At 36.2% G+C, this 10,224-nt stretch overlaps 1 protein-coding gene across 1 annotated transcript in view; it reads right to left on the reverse strand.

Annotated features, from left to right (window-relative positions):
• Nucleotides 1–10,224, reverse strand: part of DNAH14 (dynein axonemal heavy chain 14) — a 412,217-nt gene that overhangs the window by 370,388 nt on the left and 31,605 nt on the right. The window contains exon 7 of the mRNA XM_069062634.1: nt 7,423–7,587. Coding sequence (XP_068918735.1) covers nt 7,423–7,587 — 165 coding nt within the window. The remainder of the gene's footprint in view (nt 1–7,422; nt 7,588–10,224) is intronic.

Consider the following 10,224-nt stretch of genomic DNA (forward strand, 5'->3'; position numbering starts at 1 on the left):
GGTGATAGTGGACATTCTTGTTTCACCCCTGATCTTACTAGAACTACTTCTAGCTTATCCCCATTACATATAATACTTGCTGATGGTTTTAGATAGATGCTACTTATTATTTTAAAAAAAGACAACATTTATTCCTTTACTTTCTGGTGTTCTTAAGAGGAATAGGTTTTGTATTTTGTCAAAAGCCTTTTCTGCATCTGGTGAGATAGTCATATGGTTTCTGCTAGTTTTGTTTTTGATGTGATCAATTATATTGATACTTTTCCTAATATTGAAGCACCCTTGCATTCCTGGAATAAATCCTACCTGATCAAAGTGTATTATTCTCATGATAAGTTGTTGTAGTCATTTTGCTAATATTTTATTTAAAAATTTTGCATCTATATTCATGAGGGAAATTGGTCTATAATTTTATTTCTCCATTTTGTCTCTTTCTGATTTAGGTATCAGTACCATCTTTGTGTCATAAAAAGAATTTGGTAGAACTCCTTCTCCAATTTCCTCCAAATAGTTTGTAAAGTATTGGAATCAATTGTTCTTTAATTTTTTTGTAGAATTTGCTAGTAAATCCATCTGGCCCTGGAGATTTTTTCCTAGAGAGTTCACTGATGGCTTGTTCAATTTCTTTTTCTGAGATGGGGTTATTTAAGTAGTTTACTTCCTCTTCAGTTAATCTAGGCAATTTATATTTTTGTAAATATTCATCCATCTCACTGAGATTGTCAAATTTATGTGCATAAAATTGGGCAAAATAATTCCTAATTATTATTTTAATTTCCTCTTCATTGGAGGTAGATTTACCCTTTTCATTTCTGATACTTGTAATTTGCTTTTCTTCTTTATTTTAACATATTGACTAAAGATCTATCAATTTTATTGTTTTTCCATAAAACCAGCTCTTAGTTTTATTTATTAATTCAATAGTTTTCTTAAATTCAATTTTATTAATCTCTCCTTTGGTTTTCATTATTTTTAATTTAGCATTTAATTGGGGATTTTCAATTTGCTCTTTTTTCTAGCTTTTTCAGTTGCATGCCCAATTTATTGGCCTCCATTTTCTCTATTTTATTTAGGTATGTGTTCAGGGATATAAAACTTCCCCTAAGAACTGCTTTTGCTGCATCTCACAAGTTTTGGTAAATTGTCTCATTATTGTCATTCTCTTGAATGAAGTTACTGATTGTTTTAATAATTTCTTGTTTGACCCACTCATTCTTTAGGATTAAATTATTTAGTTTCTGAATAGTTTGTAGTTTATCCTCCCATGGCCCTTTATTACATATAATTTTTATTGCATTATGATCTGAGAATGATGCAGTTAATATTTTTGACTTTCTGCACTGAATTGTGAGGTTTTTACACCCTAGTACATGGTCAATTTTTGTGTATGTGCATGTACCACTGAGAAGAAGGTATATTCCTTTTTATCCCCATTCAATTTTCTCCAGAGATCTATCATATCTATCTTCTCTAAGATTCTATTCACTTCCTTAACTTCTTGTTTATTTTGAGGTAAGATTTATAAGGTTCAGAGAGGGGGAGATTGAGGTCCCCCACTAATATAGTTTTGCTATCTATCTTTTCCTCTAACTCCCTTAACGTCTCCTCTAGGAATCTGGATCCTGTACCGCTTGGTGCATAAATGTTTAGTAATGATATTGCTTTATTTTCGATGGTGCCTTTTAGCAGGATATAGTTTCCTTCCTTATCTCTTTTAATTAGATCTATTTTTGCTTTTGCTTTATCTGAGATAAGGATTGCTACCCCTGCTTTTTTTACTTTAGCTGAGGCATAATATATTTCACTCCAGCTTTTTACCTTTACCCTGTGTGTATCCCTCTGTTTCAGATGTGTTTCTTGTAAACAGCATATTGTAGGATTATGGTTTTTAATCCATTGTGTTATCCACCTCCATCTTATGGGAGAGTTCATCCCATTCACATTCACAGTTATGATTACTCTCTGTGTCTTTCCCTCCATCCTATTCCCCACCTCCCCATTTATGCTTTTATTTTTCCCTTCTCCCTTCCCCTCCTTAAGAGTTTTCCTTTTGACCACCGCCTCCCTCAGTATTCCCTCCTTATCAGCCACTCTCCCTTTTCCTATCCTTCCCCCTTAATACTTCTTCCCTCCCTTTTAACCCCTCCCCTTTTCTTAGCCCTTCCCCCCTCCTACTGACTGTAGGATACAATAGATTTTTATACTTGAGACAAGAATAGATCTCATGTAATGCTCCTCTCCCTCCCCTCTTTCCCTCTATAGAGTCCTATACTTAACTGATTATGTTATTCCCTCCCTACACTAGAACCAAAGAGGGCAAAGCTCATATAATGTTCATCTCCTTCCCTTCTTTCCCTCTACTATAACATGTTTTTATGCCTCTTTGTGTGGCATAATTTACCCTTTTCTGCTTTGCTCTTTCCTCTTCTCCCATTGCAGTCCCTTTGCACACCTTAATAAGGTTTTTTATCATAATTTTGTTTAATTTATACCCACACCCTCTATTTATCTATATCCCTTTTAAATGTCACAACAAGTATACAATTCTCAGTATTAACAGGTATCAGCTTCCCATATAGGTATGTAAACAGTTTGCTCTTATTAAATAATAAGTTGTGTGTGTATGTGTGTGTGTGTTTCCCAGTTTACCTTTCTATGTCTCTCTTGAGTCTTGTATTTGGAGACTGAATTTTCCATTGAGCTCTGACTTTTTCATCAAGAAATTATGCTCATTTTTGCTGGATAGCTGATCCTTCATTGTAACCTGACATTTTTGTTTTGCCTTGCAAAATATTGTATTCTAGTCCCTCTGATCTTTCAATGTAGAAGCTGCCAGATCCTGTGCAATCCTCACGTAGTTCTGCAATATTTGAATTGTTTCTTTCTGGCTGCTTGCAGTATTTTCTCCTTTACTTGATAGTTCTGGAATTTGACTACAACATTTCATGGAGTTTTCAATTTGGGATCTCTTTCAGGAGGTATCTGGTGGATTCTCTCAATTTTTATTTTATCCTCTGGTTCTAGGATCTCAGGGCAGTTTTCTTTGATGAGTTCTTGGGAGATGTTTTCCAGGATCTTTTTTTCATCATGATTTTTCAGTAGACCAATAATTCTTAGATTATCTCTCCTGGATCTGTTCTCCAGGTGAGTTATTTTTCCACTGAGATATTTTACCTCTTTTTCTAATTTCTCATTCTTGAGGTTTTGTTTGACTTATTCTTGATGCCTCATAGAATCATTAGCTTTGATTTGGTTGATTCTAATTTTTAGCAAATTATTTTCCTCAGTTTCTGAAGCTCCTTTTCATATGTTCAGATTTCATTTTTAGGGATTTATTTTCTCCAGTTAGATTTTGAGCCTCTTTTTCCATTTCACACAATTTTCTTTTTAAGGAGCTGCTTTCTTCATTGAAATGTTTTTCTATTTTCATCATTTTGATTTTAAAAGAATTGGTCAATTTATCTTCTACCTCTCTAATTTGGTTTTTAAAGTCTTTCTTGAGCTCTTCCAAGAAAGTTTTCTGGGCTTCAGACCAGTTCATATTCCCTGTTGAGGCTTCAGCTGTTGGTGCAGAGTCAATGCTGTCTCCTTCTGAATTTGGTTCTTTACACTGGCAATAATAGGATTCTAGAGTCTTTGTCTTTGCAATCTGTTTTTCACCCATTTTGAGGCAGGGCCTTAGCCATACCCTTCCTCTAGGACTCCCAAGCCTTCACTGTTTTAGAATTTTGCTCTGGGGCAATATTCTCTGTGTTTTCAGGGTTGGGGGTGGATTAGAGCAGCCAGGGTTCACTCTGGCATCCTGGTCCCTGGAAATTCAGGTGGGTGCTTTATAAATTTCCAGACTGTGGGTTGATAGTCCCAGGAGTAGCTGCTGCCACTGCCACAGGCCCTGCATTTGTCTCCTACCCAGCTCTGACAGATCCCTGGGGTGATAGCCCTGGGAATGGCCCCTTCAGTTGGTGGATCAACTTGCCACCACATTGGCCTCCATATGTCAAGTCTACCTCCATATGCCACATCTTGCAAGTCTTTTTTTAAAGAACTGTTTGTTCATATCCTTTCACTATTTGTATATTTGAGGATTATCATTAGTCTTATATACCTATATCTATATCTATATATCTATATATATATATGACTTTTTTTTTTGGAAGGGGAAAGGCAAGGCAATTGGGGTTAAGTGACTTGCCCAAGGTCACATAGCTAGTAAGTCAAATGTCTAAGGATATCTTTGAACTCAGGTTCTCCTGACCCCAGGACCAGTGCTCTATTTACTCACTCTGCCACCTAGCTGCCCCATATATCAAACATTTATCAGAGGAATTTGATATGACTTTTTCCCATTTGACCACTACATTTATTGTTCTTGGTGTGTTAATCTTATTTGTGCACAAGCTTTTTTAGTTTCATCAAATCAGTTATCTATTATATTTTTCATTAAAAAAATAATTTTTTTTCATAATAAAAGTTTTTTCATAAAAAATGAAAGGCATCCACCATAAGCCTCTTTTTCTTCCCTTCTCCTACCTTGCATTCCTCTCAAATCATTCCACATAGCACAGTGCTTAGCACATGGTAAACACTTAATAAATGCTTTATCTAAGTCCATTGTTTTTACTTTAGTCTCTGATAAAAACTTCTTACAGAGGCCAGTGCCTCCATATGAACCCTAGATCTCATCCCTTCCCATTTTCTCTAGATGAATGCCACCAATAAAAACTTCACTCTAATCTTTGATCTCTCCCATCTACTGGTTCATTCTCCATCACTTACAAAAATGTCAGAATCTTTTTCATTCCTCAATTGATTCTACCAGTCTCACTAGTTATTCCCTGTATTTCTCCTTCACTTGTCTGTTAAATCCCTCCCACCCCCATCCCAAATGGCTATACTCAATGCTTTTACTTTCTCTGCTTTCTCTCTCTTCAGAACTCTCTTGCAATTTTACTTCCAACCTCATCATGCTACTGAAACTCTTTTTCCAAAGTCATTAGTAATCTTGATTGCCATATCAAGAGCTTGAGAAGCAATCTTGACTGCCTCTCAATCCCGTTCTTGATTTCTCTGCAACATTTGACACTGATCATCACCTTTTTCTCCTACACAGACTCTCTTAAAGTTTCATGCCACTGCTTTCTTGGTTTTTCTCCTTTTGGAGATCCTACTCAGTCTCTCCTTTATAGATCTTCATCCTTATCACATTCACATGCTATAGGTGTCCCCCAGAGCTCTGTACTGGACCCTTTTCTCTTTATACAATTTCAATCATATGAATATGATTTCCAGATAAGTAAAGGTACAGATCTAAAGCTCTAGTCTCTCCTCTGAGTGCCTAATTCCACACCCCCAACTGCCTATTAGAAATTTTGAACTGGATATCTTGTAGTTATTTCAAACTCAAAATGCCCCAAACACAACTCATTATTTTTACCCTCAAACCTTCCCCTCTACTGGACTTCCTTATCACTATCAAGCACACCACCATCCAAGCTTCCATATCCAATATTATTCTCAACTCTTCTCTCTCATTCATTTCCCATATCGATGAGTAATGAAATATTATTTTTTGTCTTAACATTTTGCTTAAATATTTTCTTTTCTCTACTCACACAGCTATCACTTTATTTCAGGCCCTCAGCACTTCTCACTTTGTCTATAGACAGTGTAGAGTTCAAATTGGGAAAAAGCCCTAAAATACAGTAATAAGTGAAAAGTCATAAAAACTTAAACTCTGTGAAAGGCACAAGCCTGGATATGGTGACCTGTTTGCAAACTGTAACTTAGATACTAAATCGTAACTTAAACATTGAGTCAAAACTTAAGATATTATGATATGAAAGTCAGAACAAGAATATTATGATCGGGACATGATCAATACACAAACTTACAATTGGGTATAACATTGGCTTAACTCCCAAGCTCATTACTAAGCAGAAAACCAAAAAATATCCACCAATCAGTGGTGATGCACTCTCTAACTCCTCCTGCCTTTGTCTATTTTTTATAATTACCATGGGAATGTTAGAGTTCTTCAACAGGGATCCACAAAACTGTTTGATTGGTGCCCCAGACAGAAGATTGCCCCTGTTTGTAAGTATTCATAATGACTGATTAAACTAATACATATAATCAAGATGGAGATACTTGACCTCTTTATTTAGTATTAAAAAGTACACCTGATGGTCATGGGGGAGGTATAGGGTTCCCCAGCCAGCAGAATTCTGGACCTTACAGATAGGTAGGCAACAAACATTTATTAAAAGTGTTTACTATGTGCCAGACATGGTGCTAAGAACTTGGGGTAAAAACAGAAGAAAAAAGAAAGATACTCTCAAGGAACTTACATTCTAATGGATATAAGAATATGTAAAAAAGGTGAGGGGGTTAAGGGGTGAGGAAGGAGATAGGAAGTATTCATCCCTGGCATAGTGGCAAAATCCTTAGTGTCAGAAGCAAAGAGGGAAGGGAATAAAGCAGGGCCAGTCTGAGTCCATTCCCAAAATTGGAGGCCCCTAAAAAACTTACCAATGGGAGAAGGTAAATGGCATAGCAGAAGAATATTGCAGGGTAAGAAGGTCCTAGACATAGAGGATAGTCTCAGGGCATGAGAGTAGCTGAGTCATGATTGCAAAATCCTTAAGGCTTAGCAACATAACTGGAAGGGGAATGCAAAAACTTTTAATTGATCTTCCTGCCTCAGGTCTCTCTCCACTCCAACCATCATCCATGCAGTTACTAAAATGATTTTCCTAAATTTGGGGTTTAACTATGTCACACCTCTCTGCTCAATAAATTGATCTCCAGGATCAGAGAAAGAGTCCTCTGCTTGGTATATAAAGTTCTTTACAGCCTGACCCCTTCCTGCCTTTTCAGTCTTCTCACACTTCCCACATCATAGTCTAAGATCCAGTGATACCACCCAACGTGCTGTTCCATCTGTGGATATTCCACCTGTGCCTTTGTTCTGACTCTCTCACATTCAAGGAAAATTGTACTTATCTACCTTGGGAGGCCAATGATAAGCCTTCCTTCAAGACTTAACTCAGATAATACCTTAGGCTCTTCTCATCCTCCAATCTATTTGATTCTTCCCTCTAAGGTTACCTTACATTTACTCTGCATATACCTATTTTGTATATAATATGTAATTTGCATATAAAATATACCTATTTTGTATATAACAGTTTTGAGGTTTTAACTTAAAAATAGTTTTTAAATTCACAGTACCAGGGAATTCTTAGTACAGTACCTAGTACACAGAAAGCATAACTGCTTGTTGACTAACAGTATTTATTTTCCATATGCTTCTATTATTACTGGAAGTGTCTTAATGACAACAGATTCATCAAATTCAACCATAGAGATAATATTTTCTTAAACTGATTATGAACACATTAATTGTCTAGCAGGATGTATTACCTTTGAGACAAATGAAGCTGTAATAACCCAAAAAACTCGGCAGGTTCTAGCTTCATTTGCAGAAACCACTTGAATCTCATATGGGTTATAGAGAGCTCGGCAATCATTTCTGTTTCTGAGAAGTCCATATACATACTCTCCATCATCTTTAATATGTAATGATTCCTATGAAAATAAAACATTTTGTGTCTATTTTAATTAAAAATAATCTACTTTACAATCAGAAAATTAATCAAATAATTAGAAAATATAAATGTGAATTTGTTTTTTCACTTCTTCAAAAGATCCATGATTTGACCAGGGTGGATGCTTTCTCCATTAATGCAGAGGACAACTTCTCTATGCCTTAAGTGAAATCCTTTGGCCAACTCCACACCCCCCCCCCCGCCCCACACACAAAACAAACAAAAAACCATGTCATCTCCTAGACACTATCTAGAGTTAAGTGTCTCTGAAATTAATAGGCTAATCCTTATGAAATAATCTGTATGAGATCAAGTTCAAATTGGAAGCCTTTCTCAGTACTAGCTGAATTGTGTGTTCTGCTGGCATATCCTTCAAGAATCCAAGGTTCCTTTCACCTACTAGATGAAACAATTCAGTAGGCTTTAATGGAGGAAATGGGAAGGATTTAGGAAAAATAAATAGGAAAGATAACTTGGATTTTTCATTCATGTTCAATCAAAGAGGCAATATGAAATAATGAAAAGAATGTTGGACCAGGAATTAGGCGAGCCCTGAATTAGTATTTCCCCTCTAACACTTATTAGTTATATGATCTTAGGGAAGTAATTTAACCTCCCTGAGGTCTCAGTTTCTTTACCTCTAAAATGGAGGTAAACTGTGGTGAGGTTCAGATGAGATATTGTTTGAAAAGTGTTTTGTGAACCATAACACATTATAGAGATGCCAATGATTATTATGAAAGCTTTAAAAAAATTTAAATGATCCTACATAAATAGTGTGTGGGCTGGTAAAATGCTTATAAAGAAAAGTACAACTACTTTGAATTTATATGACTGCCCAAATACCTTAGAAATTCTCTTTCTGTAATATATGCCATATTGCCAGGAAATTTTTATACTGACACTAGATTTCTGTTTAACTCAGTATGTTATTACTGAAAACCCAATTCATTTAAATACTAATTGCAATAGTGATTCAAGAACAAATTCATTAACATCCCTTTCAGCTCTACACCTATTATCTTCAACATTTTATACAGATTTTAATACCTCTTCTGCTAGCTAATAAGTAGATCTGGACCTGCTTGACAATTGAAAAGGTCCTCATCACAATGTCATTTATTATAAAAATGACTCTGGGGGCGGCCAGGTAGCACAGCGAGTAAGAGCACCGGCTCCAGTGTTGAGAAGACCTAGAGATAGAATCTCGGGCTCAGACACTTAGCACCCACCCAGAAACACCTGGCCGTGTAACCTTGAGCAAGTTACTTAACCCCAATTGCTTAGGGGCAGCCAGGTGGCTCAGCGAGTAAGAGTACTGGCTCCAGTGTCGGGATGACCTGGATCAAATCCGGGCTCAGATACTCAGCACCACACCCAGAAATAATAACTGGCCATGTAACCTTGAGCAAGTTACTTAACCCCAATTGCTTAAAAAAAAATGACTCTGCTTTTTTAGATCTGATGCCCTTTGCTCACGGTCAAAGGGAATGAGAAAAGTAAAATGTACCATGCAAATGGCACGTGTTTTATTGACATTGTTATTGTGGTTATGGTTCTTCCTCCACTTAAGTCTCTACGTGGTCTGAAAGCTAAGTCCAAACTCTTGAAGGCTATGCCAAATACAATTTAAACTCTAATAGCTTTCACCAAATTGCAAAGGTGCAGATTAGAGGCCTAGAAATTGTATATTAACTGCTTAAGAATCAATAGACCTTAAGTTTGGAAGCAAATTGGCAACCCAATGATGCATTTTTTCTACAACCACAACGTACAAACACTATACACTAAGAATTAGAGGATTTATGATATACATTGACTTGGAGAATCAAATCCACATCTTCTGATTTCAAGTTTAATGTTCTATCCATGATACCCATGCCTCATTGGATCCTAGGGTCATAGATTTAGAGCAACTTCAACCCGTTCATTTTACAGATGAAGAAACAGAGGTCACAAAAGGATAAGGGATTTCCCAAGGTAGTAAATGGCAGAGCTAGTATTACAATTCAGGTCCTCTTACTCTAAATCTACTGTTCTTTTTACTGTGCTGCCAGCAATATTAATCTATATGTATTACACACATATACCTATAATTGTTTCTCTGAAAGATTCAGCTATAGTGTTGAATCTTCCTAGTGCTTCCTTTCACAAGTACAGCTAATGGAATCAAGCATCTCAGTCAAGATACCCAGAAGAACATAATTCATTTTGTGATTAAAGCCTCTGGACTTTTTTTCAGATATACCATACAGCTTTTATTTTCAAAGTTAATTTTTTCTTTTTCAAAAATTTAAAATTTTTTGATCAAATGCTTTAACTTCTAGTTTATATCATTCATTTCCGCAAAATTTTAAGTTACAAATTTTCTTCCCCTACCCACCACCCCAAAACAGCGATCTTACTGGATATCCCCTCCCCCAATCTGCTCTCTCCCATATCTTCCCCCATACCCCCTCCAACTTTCCAGTAGGGCATGGTGGATCTCTATGCCCAGTGCCTGTACATCTTATTTCCCAATTACATGTAAAATAGCATTAATAATGGTACACACACACACATACACACACACACACACACACACACACACACACACACATATATATATATATATATA

This window comes from Petaurus breviceps, unplaced genomic scaffold (assembly GCF_028583685.1).
Source record: "Petaurus breviceps papuanus isolate PSGF00001 unplaced genomic scaffold, PetGlider_PUasm1.0 90466, whole genome shotgun sequence".
Taxonomy (NCBI): domain Eukaryota; kingdom Metazoa; phylum Chordata; class Mammalia; order Diprotodontia; family Petauridae; genus Petaurus; species Petaurus breviceps.